Consider the following 23,617-nt stretch of genomic DNA (forward strand, 5'->3'; position numbering starts at 1 on the left):
AGAAGCAAGCCGTGCAGTGCTCATCACAGCCTTGAAATGTACGTGGGGCATGACAGAGATCACTGAAGTGTCCAGACCTTTCATCAATTCTTTTAATTATTAACTTCATTTCTCTTTTCTCACAAGAACGTGCTTTGCAAACTTGTCCTGGCATCTCGACGCTCATGGCCTGATGTGTGTACAGGCGATTAGTTTTGGCTCTGTCGCTGATTGTGAACAAAACCTCCAGTTAGTCAACACACTGGCGATCGGTGTACATGTAAGTGATCCTGTGCCACTTGTTGTGTCAATGTCTCATTTATCTAGCATGCAGCAGGTTGTAACAGGGGGTATACACGAACATAATCAAGCTTGGTGCGTTCCGCGTTTACTTAAGCTGAGGTCAAACTGCGGCCTGAGACTTCGTGCGCACTTTCATTACCATTCAGCTGCACCTGATGATCTTCCTACTGTTTCGGCGTCAGATGAATGAAAATGTGTTCGCGTGCTCTCAACACATTGAGATTCTTTCTTTTTCTCAAAATGGATAACGTTACCTGAGCAGGGAGTGGTGCTTTCTTGCAGGCTAGCCTAATTGAAGGTTCGCTGGATTTCTGGTTCGCTCTGACTGGCAAACGATAGCGAATCAAGTGTGAAATCAAGTCCACAGGAAAAGCGCGATTTCCAGGGAGGGGAGAAATCAACTTTCTCTAATCTTATTGATATTTTCATAACCCCAAGATTGTACAACTCTGTACGTGATGATCCGCGCGGTGGAATTAAAACATTACGTCAGAATGACGTACATGTTCGTTGCGCTTATACTACTCCCTAGTTGCAAGCACCGCGAATGCAGAGTTTTGTCCTCTGTGCCTCAGCCGCATGACGTAATGTTGGATTTCCTCGGCGCAGTGGGCCTACAGCAGCCAGACCCCAGGTGCACACTCTTGGGGTAATGGACCCTTGATACTTTGTTTGAGGATATCTATCTATCAACATGAGCTTTCAACAGTTTTGTTGAAATGCTCAAGAGACTTACCTTGCACTGCCGATGGCTTTAATCTTCAGCATTGATCGCTTTTGATTTCACGACACTAATGATTCTAGTCGAACATGGTTGTATGCAACTGCGAAGTTCTTCTCCTCTTGGAGGTCGGGAACGTTTTTGTATATCTTCAATAAAAAAATTAGTGTTCATCCGTTTTCGGTTGGTTGTTTCATTTTAAAGTTATTTGCTCGAGCCCTATTTCAATTCAAATATATTCTACTATAGCGTGGATGGTGGCCTGAAAAGTATTGTAAACGTATTTTACTTCATGTGCCTGATAATAGAGAGGTTAAGATGCACGTTATTTCTGACGTGATGCGGAAGTCCAGCTCGCGTTATTTGGCTCGCACGTCGAAAAATCAACGCGAGTGACCTGCTGCTCACGTCGAAATTTGGAGTTTTACGCCAAATGTGACGTGAAATTGCGCGTCACGTCGGAAATAACGTGCATCTTAACCTCTCTATTGTTCGCCAAAACGTACGAATACAACCCCATTCACTGGTTTGAGGGAACGTGCAAACGAGAAAATCTGAAGAAAGCTCTCGCAGTGGTGGTCGTTGCACCAGGAGACAAAAGGGCCTTTCTACTTTAACAGGAGGCAGGACCGCCTTGCTTAGACCACAACTTTTGTCGATATTTGCTTCTTTTTCTTGTCTTCTTTCCTTATATTTCGATTTTATATTTTTGTCTTTGCTCGCCGTGGTTGGCTATCAAAACCTAGCAATCGCCACGCAAAGTTGTCATTGGCTGCTCCAGCCATGTATTGCTTGGAATCAAACTAAACTAAACTAACGGTACTGTGCTAGCAACTGAAATCCGACCCCTGAGCTGTGCGCTCACATCGCAAAGACCCAACACGGGATTGTAAAAATATTTAATTACAGAATAGAGACCGCTAGAATATGTACGCACTGCTCAGCAGTCGGATTTCAGTTGCCAGCACTGTACGGGGCAATCATGTACATGTATGGCTTGTTGGCACTGCAAGTGTTGAAAAAAAACACGCTGCACACCCAGACATTCATGGACCATGATCTCCATCAGACAGCTGTGCAGTTGTGATTTTCAACACGCACTGCCAGCAAACCTTCCATGACAGCGTGTACATGTACGTAAGCTAAACGGGACACGCGCGCAAAGAGTGAGCGGAGGGTGCAGCGTGGAGAGGGATGGCATGGCGTAGATGCCAGGTGGGCAGCTTGCATGACGGCTATATCAGTGCTGCGGTGCAGTATCCGGCAGTAACTATTACCTCTTTGCAGAAGTTCCTTTGATTTCACTATCAGTCTTTTAATATTAGCGCATCTTTTTAAAGGGGTTATCATTTCTGTTCCGGTCATCCAACAACGCAACCTTCTCTGATGAAGTGTAATTGACCGACAGAGCTGTAAGACCGAATAAAACGTTAATGCTCGAAGGCCGAATGCCACCGCTTACTCCCTATGTTTACTGCTCTTCCATCCTTGCATAGGTCACGTGGAATGATGTTCAGGAGCTACATGCTGCTGTTCACTTGCTTCGTGTATATCTTCAGCTGTCATCGCTCCGCTGCACAGATATTTCCTTATGCTCGTAAGTAGTTTGAGAAACTCGGCTCAGGAGTGCTAGAGCCTGTTGGTCACTCGTCATGACGAAAGCATTGAAAGTTTGTAACATTCCCCAATTTTCCATTCTTTCAAGAAGAAGTCAACAATCCCTAAAGACAACCCATCATAGGACGCGGCTAAACTTCTGCTTTTGCTAGAACTGGGCGTATTTATTCCTTGGGTAAATTCATCTCCGAATGTTCTAGAGGCCGTCCCGAATGATATAGATCCGACTCTTCCACAGGTGCAATGAATTAAGACACCAAAGCAGAAGTCACAACTTCTCACTAACACACAGGGGAGCGCAACAAACTTCGTTGTAATTTCGCACACTGACCCAAGTTGATATTGATCAGCGCTAAAAGAGTAATCCTGCGTTCACACAAGCGTTGATCAAGCCCTCGGAAATTGTCACGTCTGCCCTAGTCTTAGTGTTTCGTTATCATTGTCGAGCTGGGAATGTGAATATAGTAAAAAAGAAAAAAGAAAAATTTATAAATGGACTCGGGTGGAGAGCCAAGGATAAATTCTTAGTAAAGAAAAAGGACCAAGAAAATACAAGTTTTGCTATAATGTCCACTAACACCACCAGTTACTAAACAGTCAGCTCATCTTTACTGTAAATAGCAATAAGAGACAATATCTTTGTCTGTCTTTGTCTCTCTCCAATTTCACTGTGTCTCCCTTTGCTCTTTTCTCTGTCTCGCACCGACTCCCTGTCTCTGTAGCTGTCTCTCTGTCACGTCTCTCTGGATCTGTGCCTGTCTCTCTGTCTCTGACCCTGTTTCTGTCTCTGTCTATTGCTATGTCCTCTTTCATTTTGTATCTGTATTTGTCTCTCTTTTCCCCCCGCTCTGTCTCCCCATCTGCCTCTGTCTCTCTCGCTCTTTCTCTCTCTCATTATCTCCCTATCTGTCCATCTCTCCCCCTCTTTCTCTCTCTCTCTTTCTCTTTCTCTCTCTCTCTCTCTCTCTCTCTCTCTCTCTCTCTCTCTCTCTCTCTCTCTCTCTCCCTCTCTCTCGCTCTATGCCTCTCGCTCACTGTAACTCTGTATCTCTATTTGCCTCTCTACTTCCCTCTCTCTGCCTCTTTCGCTCTTTCTCTCTTACATTATCCCTATATCTCTCTCTATCTATTTCTCTTACTCGGGTATTTCTCTGTATGTTTTTTCTGTATCTTTGTCTCTCTGTGTCTCTTTATCTTTCTCTCTCCAACTACTGTACAAGCAGAAATATTCGTCTGGAATTTAATTTCGTCTTTTTCGTCCAAGGAGCTTTTGGACTAAATTAAATGTAGGACGAATATCGATTTGCCCAGCTTTTCTATACACTCTTATGATCCATGGACGAAATTTTCAACCGGACGAACTCCTTTTCTTTGGAGTTGGACGAAATTATTGACCGACGAAATTTTCTGCCTCTACAGTATCTGTCTACCGTAATTCCGCACATATAAGCCCGTGAGCCTATATCCGGATATAAGCCCACCTCCGTTTATAAGCCCATGGGCTAATAAACAGACACAAATGCAACTCACGTGTCAAGTAGAATTTTTCACAAAATGGACTCTTCCTAACATGGTACAGCAGGTCAGTGCAGTTTACCAGTAGGGTATGGTAGACTGACTATGAGCATGGACTTGTACTTTTTCGTGAACCTTAAAAATTCGAATATTGGCCCATGGGCTAAAAAACGAACATGTTTCTCTTGGGGTAATGGACTCTTGATACTTTGTTTGAGGATATCTATCTATTAACATGAGCTTTCAACAGTTTTGTTGAAATGCTCAAGAGACTTACCTTGCACTGCCGATGGCTTTAATCTTCAGCATGTATCACTTTTGATTTCACAACACTAATGATTATAGTCGAACATGGTTGTGTGGAACTGCGAAGTTCGTCTCCTCTTGGAGCAATCACGTGACATACGGGAGTTGTTTTTCCTTCCTTCGTCATTCCATGAGAGCATGGACAATTAACCTGTACAAGCAAAAAGGTAGCTATGCCCGTTAAGTTGGGCGAAGTAAAATAATTATAATATTCCTACAAACCGTATCTACTGTATGGTTTTCAGAGGCTAGTGCCCATTCTACCTTATCTGGCTCATAACCCACGGAAATTGAATGAAGCATGGAAAATTGCACTCCTGTTCTGCCCACTGTCCTGTGCAGCTATTTTCAACTGCCTGGATTCAGCGGGCCTTTACTACGTTAGCTATGCAGCCAATATCAACGTAACTTCGGCACTAACCGCCTGCGCTAATGGAGGGTTTCAACACGTTCCTCAATCATCCACGACAGGTTCTTGTTTTCAGCGATACTACGCACATTTAGTTGCTGCTGGCAATGCCAACATCACACTCTGGATTCAAGGCTCCAGTGGACTGACGTGCTACCCACAATCTGCGCCGTGTCCTACACTTTCGTCATTCATCTGCGGGAAGACCGACATAGCTGCTGCTCCGGGTTAGTATTGGTGACCTGCTCACGTTTAATATGAAGAAAGTATTTTGCTTTTCAGGCATCAGCACAAATAGCAGTTGGGATCGAGCAGCTAATCATCATACTGGTGGTTGGGCACCAAAGCGGTTGAAGGACGGAGATTTACGGCTACAATCATACACAAAATACCACTGCATGAATAATCCCCAGTCTCTAACCTGCAGAGTTATTTTTGAAAAGCAAGTGCATATTGTAGCTCTGCGTGCAACGGTTTAAGTGGGCATTTCCTTCAAAGCAATAATAGGTGTAGTGCCTGCCCACAGTCCTAGTATAGTTGTAAAGCGCCCAATACAATATACTGCGTACTTGATCAAAGTCGCGAGATTAGTTGCCATTTTCTCGCTTCCCTCCCGTGCTTTTGTTGCTTATCGTGTTCTGGTTTGTATTCAATTTGATTTGTCCATTTTCTTCAACTTACTTTTGGGAATACAGTCCCATGCTGTGTGATCAGTGGTGTTGAGTAAAAAAACTACACGCCCTCCCAAAAATATTGATCAAAGTCTGATTGTATGCTGCTGTTTCTCTGAAAGGTGGGAGCACACCATGTCCTGCACCGCCATCGATAGATAACGCCATGGTTATTGCTCCGTCTGGTAGGCAATTCCCGTCAGACGTTCTATACAAGTGTAACCCAGGCTACTCCATTGTAGGCAGTAACACTGCTCAATGCCAGAAAGATGGGATGTGGCACAACCCTGCGAAACATTGCCAACGTAAGTAGTGCCCATTTCCTGGTGATAAATACACTCCCTCGATTGAGGCTAAGGCCTGTGGAGAATTTATAAATACAAAAACAAATGCAAAACTGTCCCGAACCCGCGACGGTGAAAGACAGTTCAGTTCAATTTCTTTGGACTCTTGATCCTGATAGTGTCCAGAGGATGTATCGTTGCATTGAACGTAGCCTGAACATGGGCAAGATTGGGATGGGGGGAGGTCAAGTTTCGGTAGCTTTTCCACTTTTGTGACGATCCGCTGTATGGCATTTTCAGAATCCTGTGGAGTTTTACACGTTTATGTAGACGGAGTGCAATCACGCCAGTTTTGCAATATCCAGCATCTGAATTGTCAGTCCAATTCATCAGCTAATGCCTCACTGATTTCAACTGTAGACAAACACGGACTGCTTTTTTGGTACTGTCGGATATGTCATTGCTTGTAAACATTGTTGTTGTTGCTCTATACGTTCTTTATAGTGGAAATAAAAAACAGGCATAATGCCTAATAACAATGGACCCTCTGTGAATATATTTTTACAAGAAAGGAAAGAAAGTTGCCTCCCCAGCTTGCCCTTTCAAAACATCAAAGGCATGCTTCAAAAGAAAAAAGCGAACTCCTTCATATAGGCGGAAAGTGCGCTGAGAAAGTCTTACCTTCGAGTTGAGGGAGTTGATAATGGAGATAGACGAACGATTTCGGATAGCAATCCCTTTCATTCATGATGAACCTGAAATATAGTAACATGGAAATTGTGGGCACAGGTTATGCGATCGATCAATTTCCATGTTACAAATCTTTTCCTTGGCTCACCATCTGAACGAAATAGAGGTTGCGACTTCGGCGATGATTTTGTTTAGGAATGGGTTTGCTCCCACACTGGAGCTCGCGCTATTCCGCCGACGACTTGACACTTGACTGACTCACGACTGCCATCCAGAGAACACGAGAAGTCCATCGAACCTTCGACTCGGCAAACCTGCAAGAAAGCACCACTCCCTGCTCAATACACAGTGTTTCGGGGAATTCACCCCTCATCAGTTGAGCTTGAGTAGGCTGAGGAAGATTGTGCCTGAAGAGCACCACTTATATAGTGCTGTCCAGGCACAAACATCACCAGGGATACAAACTTACAGAGACACTCCGTTTCTTGAAGTTTTTTGAAATGCACACCTGAAGACCCGTCATGAACAACACAGCGAAACTATCGTCGCGTGAGGCTACTGAAGTGAATTCTGTGTCTACGTTCAACAGCATTCTCGTTCCGGGGAAACCGTTTACACAATCCTTTGGCCTGGAAATTATGTTTTTGCTGACCAATCGATCAGCAGGCTCTGGGCTCGATTTCCGGCATGTGGCACCTCTTTTTCCCGCTCCAATTGGTGGTGTGTTTCCATGCGAAATTTCGTCGAGTAACATAATATTCTGTTGCTCAGTGCCGTGCGATGGTATTGCATGAGCTGATTGTGAAGTAACTGGTGGCCTTAGTGGACATTATAGAGTAATTTGTAGGTCTCTTGGCCTTGTCGTTGCTATCAACATATTTTACCCTTCCTCAAAACAGTTCCCAGCAATACCTCTTATTGTATTGGTCCTGATTTATTTTGCATCTGCAGAAGAAGTTTGTAACACGCCGTATATTGCCAATGGATTTACGGCTGGTACTGCACCAATGTTCAACATCTCTTGTTGCACGGGTTACAAGCTCGTAGGACAGAATACGGTTTCATGTACCAGTAATACTTCAACGACCAAGCTCCCAATATGTGAACGTAAGAAGAATGATAAATCATATACTGATACGGGGCTAACATCTACTTATGTGTGCTTCTGATTCACTGTTGCGGAGATTTTCTGCTGAAATGCTTTTGACGGAAACAGCCATAAGTACAAATGCAGTGCCTGAGGAAAGCAAAAATTACAACAACGGATTTCTTGGGAGGTACCGTTTCATCTGAGTCCTTACTACTCGAGATTCATAGACCTTTTAGAGGTGTTGCAATGATTAATCAGTTCGAGCACTCTGGAAAGGGGTATCCAGGCGTCGTTTATTTCTGGTCTTGGGAACTATAATTATTGTCACTGATAGTAGGCTCGGGGATGTGCTAATGAGACCGCCCAGAGCTCAACGCTTCTCTCCGCAGATGCTGTAAAAGGTCGTACACATAATTATGACTATCCAGAAAGCTGTAAGAAGCGGCTTGGAATGGTTAGAGGGAAGGGCATACCGACCATGTACTTGAAACAACCAATCATCCTCGAGAAGATAATAATGGCTGGCTATTCCAGTTTATTCCACGTAGATCAACCCAGTGCCTGTTGTCTTCAGTTGTGTCCTGCCCACAGATCGTTCAGGCACTGGCGAATGGAACAGTGTCCAACAATCCTAACACTGTATATTCCGTTCAACACTTCACATGTGATGTTGGCTTTAAGCTGGTTGGCTCACTGTCCACAACTTGTCAGCTAAATGGTACCTGGTCGAGTGTACCACCGACTTGTTCACGTAAGCACGGATAGTGAGGCCCGAGGTTGACCAGGTTCTGCAATACTGGGCTTTGCAAGGCCGGTTCCCTTAACAAAATACTTAGTACATGTAATGATATTGAATCGAAGAGCAATGTTTGTGAAACAAACAAAACCGTTTAGAACAACGTTTAGTGAAAGGGCTATATTTCTCATAGCGCTAGCCGCAGTGATTGCAGGTGGCATCATCTGAAGTGACCACAATGCTAGGGTTTTAGGGAATGGGTTTTCAAGACGTTCATTTTGAGAGCTGGTGGTGCACATCAATGGGAATGGTCGAGACGCATGCACTTGCCAGTAAACCATAATAAGGCGAGGTCGGTTTCAGACAAAATTGTGAATGGATGCAATTTCTAAGTTGAAAAACAAAACACTTTCCCAAAGCCAGATTTCTGCTGGTACATTGTGATCTCATGTGTGTTTCCTCACTTGTCTCAAGCACTAGAGGCAGAGAACACCTACAAAATGGTCTCAGAAAGCAAACATTTTAGTACCGTTGCTCCACATTCCCTCGAGCCGATCTATTGTTATTAGGCAATTGTCTGTAGTCGCCACTGTAAATAAAATCCAATCCAATCCAATCCAATCCACAGTAACATTTCCAACAGCAGTTGCATTCGGGCCCGTAAAACAATTTGTGCTGCTTCGTTTCCTCCAGGTATCACATGCGACAATTTATTGTCAGCTCCAGCCAATGGCACACTATCAATTGGACCAAGAACCGCCCTGAGCATACTTGAGTTCTCGTGCAATGAGAGGTATGCGCTGCAGGGATCAAGGTCTTCCCTTTGCCAGTTGGATGGGACCTGGTCAACTGGGACTCCAACATGCACACGTGCGTTTCACATTGACCTATTTGTGTTTTCTCTTAAAACAAACAATAAGATGACAGAGAAAGTGTTTTAACTCCGAGGTTCTCGCACGAAGCGATCATCAGAAAACAGAAATCGGTGGATCTTGCGTTTTCTCAGTATTTACGGTTTCCAAATGTATGCAATTGCTTATGTCACCGCCTTAACAGAGTGGTTGTTCCCTTTTAAGCATGCAGTATGAATCTATGGTTGATATTTCTATCACTATGGAACGAAGTTGGGCCTGAATCTTTTTCATTGGTTTGAGGGAAAGGAGCAAGTGGGAAAAGTCTGAAGAAGAAAGTGCCTATCACCACCAGGACTTAAACGAAGGACGTATCGCTTCTGGTCAGCGATGCTTTATACCCACTAAGCTATGGTAGCGACCATTTAACATTCTCTTCAGACTTTCTTCGTCTCTTTCATACTTTTTTCCTCCAAAAAGGTGTGATGTGCAGCCAGGTACTGTCTGCTCCAGGCAATGGGACAATCTCCACTGGACCAAACACAGCATTAAGCATACTGGAGTTCTCATGCAACCAGGGATACACTCTGCAAGGATCCACTTACACACTTTGTCAACTGAACGGTGCATGGTCACATGGAACTCCCATTTGCAACCGTAAGTTTCACCCGTTGGAGTCCATAACTTTTTTGATTCCTCAGAATTTCTGGCAGTCACGAAAATGCGTACCCAATTTCCAACATAACGTTGGTTCTACTTCATCGATTTTGAAGATCTTGGCCTCGTTGGAAAGCACTTGACGAGAGACGTACAATGCCCACAAACTCGCCAAGAGCACTACTCATTGTCCGCCACAACGCGCTCCAAACCCGCTCTTCTTTTGTGAGTTTTTCCTATTTTTTTTGCAACGTCTGCTTGAATGGTACCGGTATGTGGTATATGGATATGGTGTAAACACCACTTCTCCTGTTTCCCCCATACCATTTGCGGTTTGAAGGAAGATGGATTTAGCGGATTCTGGGAAGACTTTACTCGACAATAGTATAAGAACCGATATGGATTTCAAGCCCAATTTTGGTAGTGCTATCTAATGTGTTGTTTTTTTGAATTTCTTTTTATTTAATTCGGATACTGAGCCAATAAATATAATTAAAAATTAAAAATAGAACAAAATCACATGGAAACGAATTATGAAGCAACTATCACGACTGTAATAAGATAATAAAACAGGGCACACAACTGACATGTTACTGTTATCGCATTTTCTGACTGCTTATTATCTTATTACAGTCGTGGATATGGTTGCTTCATAACTCGTGTCCATGTCATTTCTTCTATTTTTTAAAGTTTTCTTCTTCCGCTTTTTGCAAAAGAATGGTGGGTCCTGCTTCTTTTGAGACCAAAATGGTGCAGATCCGAAAAAAATGAGTGATTTACAGCTTGTTGAAGTCATCGACGGATACTCGTCCATTGTTGACTGGCCGACCGGATAAGGGGTTCCCCAAAGGCTTTCCCAACTCGAGGGGATTTCCAAACTTTCCGGAATTCATCATCATCATCATAAGCCCATTGCCCTAAGGCCGTCGGGGCGTCACAGAGCAAGTATGAACAAGCGAGCGCCATAAAAATCCGGAATTACCTCCTCTTTGAAAGAAGTGACGAGCCATAAGTGAGCAAAGAAGAGATAAATACCGTCATAGTCTAGAGCAGAGCTCTGCGCTTGAATATTTTCCAAGCAACACGTGACTGAAATGGCGACCTGACCTATAGTGGTAATGCGATTACATCAGTAGTTGAGATACTTTCGCGCAGTCGTGGACTCGCAGCACAGCGCTCCACTTGCATTGGCGACTCACGCCGCACACATAGCGCCAATAAGCGAATCCGCTGACTGGCGCTGTAAATTTAGCGCCTCTGAGCGAATCCACTGACTAACAGAGAATATACCAATGCATATTTCCCGTTGGCTGAGAGAAGCGAAAGAAACGAGAAATTTTGTTCTCTGCAAAATAATTTGCACGCGCTGAATGGGTATGAGGGCTTGCATACTTTATTGACGAAGTTGGGCCTGTATCGCTTTCATTGGTCCGAGGGAAAGGAGCAAGTGGGAAAAGTCTGAAGAAGAAAGTGCCTATCACCACCAGGACTTAAACCAGGGACTTATCGCTTCTGGTCAGCGATGCTTTACCACTAAGCTATGGTAGCGACCATTCAACATTCTCTTCAGATTTTCTTCGTCTCTTTCATACTTTTTTTCCTCCAAAAGGTGTAATGTGCAGCCAGGTACTGTCTGCTCCAGGCAATGGGACAATCTCCACTGGACCAAATACAGCACTAAGCATACTGGAATTCTCATGCAACCAGGGATACACTCTGCAAGGATCCACTTACACACTTTGTCAACTGAACGGTGCATGGTCACATGGAACTCCCATTTGCAACCGTAAGTTTCACCCGTTGGAGTCCATAACCTTTTTGATACCTCAGGATTTCTGGAAGTCACGAAAATGCGTACTCAATTTCCAACATAACTTTGGTTCTACTTCACCGATTTTCAAGATCTTGGGCTCGTTGGAAAGATCTTGACGAGAGACGTACAATGCCCACAAACTCGGCAAGAGCACAAGCTTTCATCACTCGAGCGGGTATCCAAACTTTCCAGAATTACCTCGTCTGTAAAAATTAATAAGTCACGAGCCATAGGTGAGCAAAGAAGAGATAAATACATAGTCTACAGCAGAGCTCTGCGCTTGAATATTTTCCAAGCAACACGTGACTGCAATGGCGACCTGACCTATAATGGTTATGCGATTACATCAGCAGTGGAGATACTTTCGTGGAGTCGTGGACTCGCAGCACAGCGCTCCACTTGCATTGGCGACTCACGCCGCACACATAGCGCCCATAAGCGAATCCGCTGACTCGCGCCGTATATCTAGCGCCCCTGAACGAATCCACTGAATAACAGAGAATATACAAATGCTTATTTCCCGTTGGCTGAGAGAAGCGAAAGAAACGAGAAATTTTGTTCTCTGCAAAATAATTTGCACGCGCTGAATGCGTATGAGGGCGTTGGTTGCTGCGAAAAAGTGTGCCTGCATAGATTTGCAGTTCAGTGGTTTTCTTCTTGTCAAGTGTGCAAATACTTAGTTTTCGTTGAGCGAGTTTTTTCCTCCCAAACATCGTCATGAGTCGTCGTGGTGCAAGTGCTGGTGCTCCTGGTAGAGGCAGGGGAAAAGCCAGAGGTCGAGGGGGGAAAGGAGGTGTTCGTGATATGTCCGCCTTCGATTTTCCCGATTCGGACAAGGTAAATACGTCGTCGTCCGAATATGAAACTGCCCTGGAGAGACAGGATGAAGAAGCGCCTTCATCCCGGATGCCAGGTTCCCAGCTCGAAGCAGAGAGGGACCTGCTGGGGATGAAGTTGAGGATGCTAGAGCGCAGCGTCAGCAAGCTGACGGAAAGAGGCAGATCACTGAAGAGGAGGAGGAGAGATTATTCAGACTCTAAATCGTCATCCTCTTCGTCATGGTCGTCGTCGTCCTCCTCCTCCTCGGATTCTAGGAGGTCTAGATCCTCGAAGCGCAGGAGAAAACCAGATGTTCCAGGCTGGAAGACAACGAGCTACGCGAAGCAGTTCGTGCTGAATACAGAACTGCTGGATCTGCCCCAAGCCAAGAAATCAAAATCGAAGACAAGGAGAAGGAAATCTGCAAAGAAAGGTGAGAGACTATTCAAGAAGAGGCAGGAATGGCTGCTGATAGCAGAGAAGCACGGCCACCAGATGGCAACACCTTATCTAAACGGGAGCCAAATTATGGCTGTGGTTGGGGACTCGAAAATGCAGAAACGCCTCCAAGCGGCTATCCAGGCCGAGGGAGCAAGAAAGAAAGCAGCTGGAGCCGTACAGGGGGCGAGCATGCAAGACATGAACATCCCCAAGGCACAGGGAGCCAGTTTGCCACTTAGGCAGTCATCCATGCCCATACAGCCTATGCAGGGTAATCTACGCGCTGGGGTTTGCCATAGATGTGGGCAGGTAGGTCACTATGTCAGCAGCTGCCCCCCACAACATATGAACGCCACTAGGCAAATGGGCCTGCAAACCATGCAAATCTTTATCCACTGACGATGTTGTTCAGAACAACGAAACGTCTGGAGAAGTATCATAAAAAAAAATCTATCGTTATTAAATGTTATCAAATTTACCACTCGGGAGAATGAAGTTGAAGACATCACTGCAGCTGTACTTATGGTTGATAAATATGGTGGTAAAGACACACCTGGCAATATGGCGGTAAACACACGCCTGCCCACACACGCTCTCTAGGCTGCAAAGTTCTGGCACAGAGCTCTCCTTCTCACCACCACCACCATCAGTTCGCGCCTGGCGCCTGGTCGATGCATGGCTGGCGGTATCCGGCATAGCAGGCTGGTACATCAAGTAGCGCATGGCACATAGATGATGACACAGCAACGACATAGCTCGATTGCGACGTAAGTTTCGTCCCCGCTGGACTCATCAGGCAATCTTCTTCTTGGATGTCTTCATACGGAGCTTGACTCGGGAGAATGAAGTTGAAGACATCACTGCAGCTGTACTTATGGTTGATAAATATGGTGGTAAAGACACACCTGGCAATATGGCGGTAAACACACGCCTGCCCACACACGCTCTCTAGGCTGCAAAGTTCTGGCACAGAGCTCTCCTTCTCACCACAACCACCATCAGTTCGCGCCTGGCGCCTGGTCGATGCATGGCTGGCGGTATCCGGCATAGCAGGCTGGTACATCAAGTAGCGCATGGCACATAGATGATGACACAGCAACGACATAGCTCGATTGCGACGTACGTTTCGTCACCGCTGGACTCATCAGGCAATCTTCTTCTTGGATGTCTTCATACGGAGCTTGACTCGGGAGAATGAAGTTGAAGACATCACTGCAGCTGTACTTATGGTTGATAAATATGGTGGTAAAGACACACCTGGCAATATGGCGGTAAACACACGCCTGCCCACACACGCTCTCTAGGCTGCAAAGTTCTGGACCAGAGCTCTCCTTCTCACCACCACCACCATCAGTTCGCGCCTGGCGCCTGGTCGATGCATGGCTGGCGGTATCCGGCATAGCAGGCTGGTACATCAAGTAGCGCATGGCACATAGATGATGACACAGCAACGACATAGCTCGATTGCGACGTAAGTTTCGTCCCCGCTGGACTCATCAGGCAATCTTCTTCTTGGATGTCTTCATACGGAGCTTGACTCGGGAGAATGAAGTTGAAGACATCACTGCCGCTGTACTTATGGTTGATAAATATGGTGGTAAAGACACACCTGGCAATATGGCGGTAAACACACGCCTGCTCACACACGCTCTCTAGGCTGCAAAGTTCTGGCACAGAGCTCTCCTTCTCACCACCACCACCATCAGTTCGCGCCAGCCATGCATCGACCAGGCGCCAGGCGCGAACTGATGGTGGTGGTGGTGAGAAGGAGAGCTCTGTGCCAGAACTTTGCAGCCTAGAGAGCGTGTGTGGGCAGGCGTGTGTTTACCGCCATATTGCCAGGTGTGTCTTTACCACCATATTTATCAACCATAAGTACAGCTGCAGTGATGTCTTCAACTTCATTCTCCCGAGTCAAGCTCCGTATGAAGACATCCAAGAAGAAGGAGTCAAGCTCCGTATGAAGACATCCAAGAAGAAGATTGCCTGATGAGTCCAGCGGGGACGAAACGTACGTCGCAATCGAGCTTTGTCGTTGCTGTGTCATCATCTATGTGCCAAGCGCTACTTGATGTACCAGCCTGCTATGCCGGATACCGCCAGCCATGCATCGACCAGGCGCCAGGCGCGAACTGATGGTGGTGGTGGTGAGAAGGAGAGCTCTGTGCCAGAACTTTGCAGCCTAGAGAGCGTGTGTGGGCAGGCGTGTGTTTACCGCCATATTGCCAGGTGTGTCTTTACCACCATATTTATCAACCATAAGTACAGCTGCAGTGATGTCTTCAACTTCATTCTCCCGAGTCAAGCTCCGTATGAAGACATCCAAGAAGAAGATTGCCTGATGAGTCCAGCGGGGACGAAACGTACGTCGCAATCGAGCTATGTCGTTGCTGTGTCATCATCTATGTGCCATGCGCTACTTGATGTACCAGCCTGCTATGCCGGATACCGCCAGCCATGCATCGACCAGGCGCCAGGCGCGAACTGATGGTGGTGGTGGTGAGAAGGAGAGCTCTGTGCCAGAACTTTGCAGCCTAGAGAGCGTGTGTGGGCAGGCGTGTGTTTACCGCCATATTGCCAGGTGTGTCTTTACCACCATATTTATCAAATATACCACTCTTTGGTCTAGAAAGAATACTTTTTGATATTACAATGAGAGTGAATAATCAACGGCTTGTCCACCAACTCTTAAACCATGCAGCATTGATTTACTGAGCGGATTCCTTTTTGTAGGGCTGCTGGGGTGCCTTGGTGCAGTGCATTATGTGTCAATTGCTGTTAGAGATCTTACACGTAATAAGATCTCCTGCCACTAATGCGGTGTCAAGCGGTGTCAAGCAATCTTTGCTATGCTTTGTGCAGCAGGCCTGCACACATCACATGTACGTAGTTTCCGTAAAAGCCCCTGTATACGCCCACCCGAAATTACGCCCACACTCCGTGTACACGCCCAGTCAAGGGTAGTCAACACTTTTGTTTCAAAATAGCGCCCATGCCCATGTATACGCCCAGGTATGCCGGCAACACCAGTACATGTACGGGTACTGATACCCAATACTTACTGCTATCCCTATTCCAAGTATACGCCCAGTTCCAAAATAACGCCCGTGCCCTTGTATACGCCCAGGAAATCGAGGCTGCTATTCTATACCCCCCGGGGCCTACTAGTATACACGGACTTTTACGGTATTGTGCCTTGTTGTGGCTCAGTGTGGGGGTTGATTCACGGGCAAACCATTTGAAACTGAGAAGCCTCTTTTACGGGCAAAAAGTAACAAAATGGATTAAAATGCAATAAAACATACACTGGAGAAGAAATCAGAAAAATGTACATGTACGTGTGAAATAAAGATTTTCAAACCCAAACCAAGAAACATTCAAATCAAATCCAATGACTGAAATTTTAACAAAAAGTAAATTATCGTGTCCATTCCCGAAGGGAATTCACGACGGCCGCTAACACCCGGTAAAACCTAGCCGTCGATGCAGCGCCTAACGGTGGGGTGAGTGGATAAGTCTCACAGCCACTGGCACAAGTGCCGAGAAAGACCCCGTCAGCCGCATCCATGTACATCATACATGATAGCGGAGTTCAGTGGGATGTTGACGTTTCGGTTTGTCACAATTCGTCTTCGCTTAGCTTCCCCTTTCTATGTTTATTACATAAACTTGAGCCTCCCAAGTTGGGTAGTCTGTTGCTTTGCGTCGTCGAGTTTTTGTAAGCCCGGTATGTCCAATAGTCTTACTAGTATCGTCATCAGCCAGTAACTTTCGGCATCCTTTGTTGCTGTGATGCGTAGCTCGTGCTCTTCTTCGTTGCGCTTTCCTTCCCCTCTTGGACCTTTCCGAACCTGAGCCTTCCAAGTTGGAAGGTTGCTGGTTTGCGCCTTGAAGAAGTGTTGGAGCTAGGTGTCAGGTCGCCGAATGTCTCAGTACTCCTTGTCAGTTTTGTGCCATTTTGTCGCACTCGCTGACTGTATAAGATCTGGTTACGTTGGTGGACAGTTAGTCATAACTCCTAACATTTTGTCCTTCTTCTTTTCACAATTATTTAATTGGCTCACCATCCGAGTTACATTATTATTATTAATATTAATATTGTAAAGCTTTCCTTTTGATCTTGTCTCTCATTGCTGTTGTGACCTTTCCACAATATTGTGTTGCATTGTTAAAAATAATAATTATCTCCAAGCATGGCCAAACAAGTGACGTCATAACAAGACTGTGCATAAACTAGTGCTACCGTTTTTGGCGACTGCTAGAAAAGCAGGCGGCGAAACGCACGTACAATGTAGGTCTTTTGTAGGGTTGCTAGTACATTTTCCTGTGTGATCTTCCTTGACCACACGACTGCCTGGTGGAACATGCATGCCAGGAGGTTACTGTCCCTCTTTTCGATTTGCTGTTTGCTTCGCCATACTTTCCTGCTTTCGTGGTTCGGCTTCTCTCTGAGTGCGAATTGTTTTGGTATTTTATCCTCCTTGGAAGTGACGGATCACTGTGTGGTGTTCTATTTCTACTATCCAGCCATTACTTGCAATCAAGTTCTCTCGGCTCCAGTGAATGGTGCAGTATCAGTGGGACCAAGAACAGCGCTGAGCGTTCTCGACTTCTCATGCAACCAGGGTTTTACCTTGCAGGGATCAAGATCAACCCTTTGCCAGCTAGATGGGACTTGGTCCAACAGTGCTCCCTCATGTAAAGGTACATAAGCCTTGTTAGAAAATACCTGATTCTGTCTCATGAACATTCTAACAACATGAAGTTGTAATACTGTATAACTATAAGTACTACTTCAGAAGTAATTTTCGTTCGCGAACGCTTTCGTCAGATCGCTCCGCCAGCAGGCTTGTTACGTACTAAATTTCGTTTTTGGTCGAGATCTGTCACCCGGAACGTTCAGAAAAAATTTAGTTTGGTACAAACTTTAGTTATTTCGTGCCCCTACCGAGTATAGCGAAAGTCTATTCCAAACGAAAATTTGTACTTACCTGTATACAGTAGTTTAGCCTGCATGCCACAAGCTTGCCAGATACCTGTTGTTTGGATTCTTGTACAGTGATAACGTGCAGTCAAGTTGTCTCTCCTCCGGCAAATGGTGCAGTATCAACAGGACCCGGAACAGCGCTGAGCGTCCTCGACTTTTCGTGCAACCAGGGCTACACCCTGCAAGGATCACAAACCACCATTTGCCAACTTAATGGTACCTGGTCAAGTGGAACGCCAACCTGCAAACGTATGTATTATTGGGTACCATTTCAAGTTGAATTCTTTCAGTGTAATTATAGGTATGATGACATCCCATTTCCAAGAGCAAGTCCGAGCAATCAAGGAAAGGTACTCGACTACAGTGCTGGAAACGGAAAACCGACCCCCACGCGATGCGTTCACATTCTATTGGTCTCTATGTTGTGGGTTTATTATCCCGTGTTGGGTCTTTGCGATGTGAGCGCACCGCTCAGTGGTCGGATTTCACTTAACAGCACTGGAGTAGTCAAATGCAGTCAGGCAAAAGAGCAGCAAGGATTCATCAGATTGTTGTTTTCTTGAGGCCCTTTTACATGTAATCAGTTCCCTCTTATAAGTTGCATCAGTGCTCGCTTCAAGTAACAAAATGCATCCATGGTCAGGTACACTGTTGTATTCTGTTTTTACTTTCCAGTCATCACTTGCAATCAGGTTCTCTCGGCTCCAGTGAACGGTGCAGTATCAGTTGGACCAAGAACAGCACTGAGCGTTCTCGACTTCTCATGCAACCAGGGTTTTACCTTGCAGGGATCAAGATCAACTGTTTGCCAGCTGGATGGAACTTGGTCAAGTGGAACTCCAACATGCAAACGTACGGGAAATATTTTTCGTTTCCATGTATCAATCAATGGTGGCGACACCCTTTTTGCGTTAAATGACGGCCTTCAATTTCTAAAATTTATTCTGAGTGTTTTGGAGCCATCAGTTGCCTTATGGCGACGACTTTACGTGAAACTCGGAGTCCATACACAGCTTCCTTTCTCTATTGTGTCACTTTATCCTGATACCGATCCAGTGTGCTATTGTTTTGAATATTAGCAAAATCCCGTCTCCTCTGCCACGAGGGCTTTCCCGTTTCCTCACAGATAAAGCGAGGAAGAATCCCAAGTTTTGAGAAGTATTTTTCCGATGTGGATTTTGCCTGTTAAAAAGCTAAGCAGTAGAGCAATCGCTTTCGCTTTGCCTGTGTGAGAGAGAAGCAGTCCTCTTGGAAGGGTATGGAAAGACCACTGTTTGTGGTGCTATTGAAACACTTGGTTAGTTCTTCTTTTGAGGAGCAAGCAACCGGTAATCTAGAGCACATATCCCGGTTCAAGTCTGTGATGTGTTCAACTTTGAGTAAGCATCTGATGGGTTCTTTGGTATTCAGTAAAAAAACTCTGCACCAAGTATTTCGAGGTTATATCATCGTTTCATTTTGTTTAGTTACATGAAAATTGTGACGTTCATACCGTGGAATGTCTCAGTACTCCTTGTCAGTTGTGTACTAGATTATGCACGTCGGACTGTTCAAAATCTGGTTTAGTTGGTGCACACGATCGCATCACTTGCCCACAATTTCCATGTTACAAATCTTTTTCCTTGGCATACCATCTGAGTTCTTATTTTGTATCTTTGTTCTTCTACTATCCAGTCATCACTTGCAATCAAGTTCTCTTGGCTCCAGTGAACGGTGCAATATCAGTTGGACCAAGAACAGCACTGAGCGTTCTCGACTTCTCATGCAACCAGGGTTTTACCTTGCAGGGATCAAGATCAACTATTTGCCAGCTAGATGGGACGTGGTCAAGTGGAACCCCAACATGCAAACGTATGGAATATAAAGTTTCTTTTCCCTTTACCTATCAGTGCCAATGACAACCGTTGTGTCGTTCTATGACAGCGTTCAATTTCTAAATTTATTCTGCCTTTTTGGAGCCATCAGTTACCTTTAAAAGACCAGGCCTTAACGTGGCATGACTCGGAGTCCCTACAAAGCTTCCTCTCTCTATCGTGTGGCTTTATCCTGATACCGATCCAGTGTGCAATTATTTTGAATATTGGCAAAATATTGTCTCCTCTGCCAAGGGGACTTCCCCTTTCCCCACAGATAAAGCGAGGATGAGTCTCAAAGTGTCAGAACCTTTTTTCTTATATGCATTTTCCCTGCTAAAAAGCTAAGCAGTAGCACAATCGCTTTCGCTTTGCCTGTGTGAGAGAGAAGCAGTCCTCTTGGAAGGATATGGAAAGACCACTGTTTGTTGTGGTATTGAAACATTTGGTTAGTTCTTGTTTTGAAGAGCAATCAACCGGTAATCGAGAGGACATATCCCCGTTCAAGTCTGTCATGTGTTAAACTTCGAGTAAGCATCTGATGTTTCTCTGGTATTGAGTAAAAAATAAAAATAAAAACACTATAACAAGTATTTCGACATTAAATCATCGTATTATTTTGTATTTGTAGCACAGAAATTGTGACTTTCATACCGTGGAATGTCTCACTACTCCTTGTCAGTTGTGTGCTAGATTGTGCACGTCGGACTGTTGAAAATCTGGTTTAATTGGTGGACTCGATCGCATAACTTGTGCCCACAATTTCCAGGTTACAACTTTGTTTCCTTGGCTCAACATCTGAGTTATTAATTTGTATCTTTGTTCTTCTCCTATCCAGTCGTCACTTGCAATCAAGTTCTCTTGGCTCCAGTGAATGGTGCAGTATCAGTGGGATCAAGAACAGCACTGAGCGTTCTCGACTTTTCATGCAACCAGGGTTTTACCTTGCAGGGATCAAGATCAACTATTTGCCAGCTAGATGGGAGTTGGTCAAGTGGAACTCCAATATGCAAACGTATGGATAGAGTAATTTATGCGTCTTTCATTTCCCACGAATGATGGTGGCGACTTTGGCGGGAAAATGTTATGAGAATGTTATGTAGTTTAAAACCTTAGTTTTGAGTTAGTGGTGGTGGCTTCTTTCAGGTTTGCTGAGATTAAGGTTCGATGACCTTCTCCTGTGCTTTTTATGACAGTCTCCAGTCAATCGAATGTCAACTCAAGTCTGCAGAAAGCGTGAAGTCCGAAGTGTAGAGCCATACACATTTCCTGCTCAATTTTTGGGCTGAAATGTACGCTGCCACTCGAATGGCAGGGATCAGAACAATCCTTTTATCATACGGCTGTTGATTGTGTTTTTGGCCGTTCAGATTATGGTTGATGATCATGTGAAATCTAGCGTGATGACTGCAACTATAAGTTATCACACATCGATCTGAATCATTGTATCCGTCGATTGTTCTTCCTTCACTGTCCAGTAATCACGTGCAATCTGGTTCTCTTGGCTCCAGTAAATGGTGCTGTAACAACTGGGCCAGGAACAGCACTAAGCGTGGTCGATTTTTCCTGCAACCAAGGCTATATCTTGCAAGGATCGCGATCAGCTATTTGCCAGCTAGATGGGACTTGGTCAAGTGCAACTCCATCATGCAAACGTACGTAATGACATAATGCCATAATTTTGTCAGATTGCTGTGTTCGCATCGTATGTCGTGGTCGTAGGTGGCCGGTTGCCACGGGCTTCCTACACAACTAGTCATTTTTGGACATGGTAGACAATGCTTGCGCACAGCTAGATAAGTCAATTTCTAGGAACGACTTGAAACGATAATCAACAATGCATCCAATTATGTTAAAAAGGCACCTAGCATTCCTTGGTTTTGCCAAAATATTAGTGCTGCGCTATCTTAAAAAACAAAAAAGTGGGGCTCTCAACGTCTACTTGGAGTAGTAGGAGACTGACACATTTTTCTCCTTATCCAAAGTATATGCGGATAGCTGTCTCCCCGAAACATCTCTTGTTTGCAATACGGCTATGATGCGCGTTTATCTTTTGCGACAATGCTGTAAGTGTGCTTTTGATGTAAATCCCTACAAGGCATTCCTCTTAACAATGCCTAGTAGGGACCTTTCACACCACACGAACGGATAGGAAACGAATGCTGATTCGTTTCCTGGGTTCGAGGATTCTTCAGAGTCCCTCATGAGAGCACGTTTTCACCAATGGAAGCGTCTTCATTCGTCGATCGCTCGAATCTCCAAATCCGTCAGGTTCACGATTGTGAGGTTTTGCATTCCGAATTTCGGGTCGGCATTCTTCGGTCATTTGTCGAACAAATGTAGAATTTTCGAACCAAGTTTGTTTTGCAAGTCGAAAATAATATGTTTTCATTTCGTGAACTCCAGCATCAGCAACGCCCTATCTCGTGGTCCTTTTCTTGCTGATTCCAACGAACTTTGATGGCCCATACTATAGAGTCAAGGGCCAAACCTGCCTCCTCAGTTGCCTCCGAAAAACAACTACATTGCCAAGTTATGCGTATCGCCATAGTCTTTTCAGCCACACAGATGACGGTGAGGACACTCCAGGCCAAGGGGAGTAGACAGCAATGGAGAGGAGCAATCAGAGGTGGCTGACAATGCTGATGACGCCCAAGATTCCTGCGAAGCCATGCCGAGATAAGAAACCTCTTGAATAATTCACGTGCTAGCGCTATTCTACAAGAAACCCCTTCCGAAAATATTTTCCAGAATGTGAGCTTTTTCCGAACAAATATGCTGAATCTTCGTGTGCATTTTCGACCTCGCTCCCGCGTGCCAAATCTTTTGCCGAATTTCGGAATGCAAAACCTCACTGTTTGGCCGGGTACACATTTTTCCTTGATTCGAGGTGCAGAAATAAATACATAAATAAATAAATTCCATAAAGCCTAGTTCACATTCGACGGGGCGCGACGGAACGCGACGTAAAGATCGACGGGAAGCGACGTGACAGTCAGACAGCGTCCAATGTGAACACGAGAAACGGGAATGCAACTGTGCTGCCGTTCGGATCGGGAAGCGACGGGAAGAGTTGGATCAATCCATCTTTTCATACCGTAGACGGGCGTAGACGGGGACGCAAGCGTACAAAACAGTTGGATTTTGAGTGTGAACAGGAGACGGTGTGTTGCGCCGACTACTCCCGATTCGTACTTGGCAATTTTTAGCATTTCGAACCCTGCGCTTCCCATAATAACTCGCAGAATGGCTAACACAACTTCAGTTGAATATTAGCAAGATAAGGTCTGATGTCACTTTTGGTATTTAGGGATAGTTCAAGAGCGTGACAGACAAACTGTTTTATCATTTCCTGGAGCTATTATTTGAATGGCACGCCTTTCGAAGCAACTTGTTTAGAGTTCATGAAAAACTGGTATTGTGAACTTGATTCCACTTCATCCAAGAAGAAATAATTGAAAAGAAATCCCAAAAAACAAGAAATTAGGTCCGTAAGTGACCCTGTTACTTACCGTGCCTTATGGCTGGCGCCGTTCGCTGTTGAAGGACGCAACGACTGCAACATGTCGTGTCGTACGAATCGTACAAGATTTTACAGGTCAGTCCTGCCTTCCCGACAGGCCTACCATCAGCGTTCCATTGAACTAGGCTTAAGGTACGGGACGTAAGGCTTAATCCATGCACGTGTATGTGTAAACATGCGTATGCCAAGCTACCGCTCGTATTCGTACTTCGAAGTAGCTGCCATGGAAAATAGCATGACGACTTGCGAAACCTGAATCTGTTTTCAAGGAAACGATGACGAGAGGAATCAAACTTTCGTTTCACCTTCGATTTGCAGCAGATGCGTAAGATCCCTCGTGCGTTGAAGGAAC

The 23,617-nt window shown here is 45.1% G+C and overlaps 1 protein-coding gene across 2 annotated transcripts in view; it reads left to right on the forward strand.

Annotated features, from left to right (window-relative positions):
* The window catches only part of LOC135828315 (sushi, von Willebrand factor type A, EGF and pentraxin domain-containing protein 1-like), a 28,794-nt gene continuing 5,177 nt past the window's right edge, over nt 1-23,617 (forward strand). Inside the window, exons 1-15 of one of the 2 annotated variants that reach the window (XM_065340761.1) lie at nt 1-259; nt 2,500-2,600; nt 4,784-5,077; nt 5,644-5,826; nt 7,447-7,602; nt 8,160-8,336; nt 9,015-9,191; nt 9,653-9,829; nt 11,439-11,615; nt 17,430-17,606; nt 17,962-18,138; nt 18,565-18,741; nt 19,564-19,740; nt 20,581-20,757; nt 21,221-21,397. In XM_065340761.1, coding sequence (XP_065196833.1) covers nt 258-259; nt 2,500-2,600; nt 4,784-5,077; nt 5,644-5,826; nt 7,447-7,602; nt 8,160-8,336; nt 9,015-9,191; nt 9,653-9,829; nt 11,439-11,615; nt 17,430-17,606; nt 17,962-18,138; nt 18,565-18,741; nt 19,564-19,740; nt 20,581-20,757; nt 21,221-21,397 — 2,506 coding nt within the window. In that variant the 5' untranslated portion in view covers nt 1-257. The remainder of the gene's footprint in view (nt 260-2,499; nt 2,601-4,783; nt 5,078-5,643; nt 5,827-7,446; nt 7,603-8,159; nt 8,337-9,014; nt 9,192-9,652; nt 9,830-11,438; nt 11,616-17,429; nt 17,607-17,961; nt 18,139-18,564; nt 18,742-19,563; nt 19,741-20,580; nt 20,758-21,220; nt 21,398-23,617) is intronic. The other variant, XM_065340762.1, reaches the window with a different exon arrangement.

This window comes from Sycon ciliatum, chromosome 12 (assembly GCF_964019385.1).
Source record: "Sycon ciliatum chromosome 12, ocSycCili1.1, whole genome shotgun sequence".
Lineage (NCBI taxonomy): Eukaryota > Metazoa > Porifera > Calcarea > Leucosolenida > Sycettidae > Sycon > Sycon ciliatum.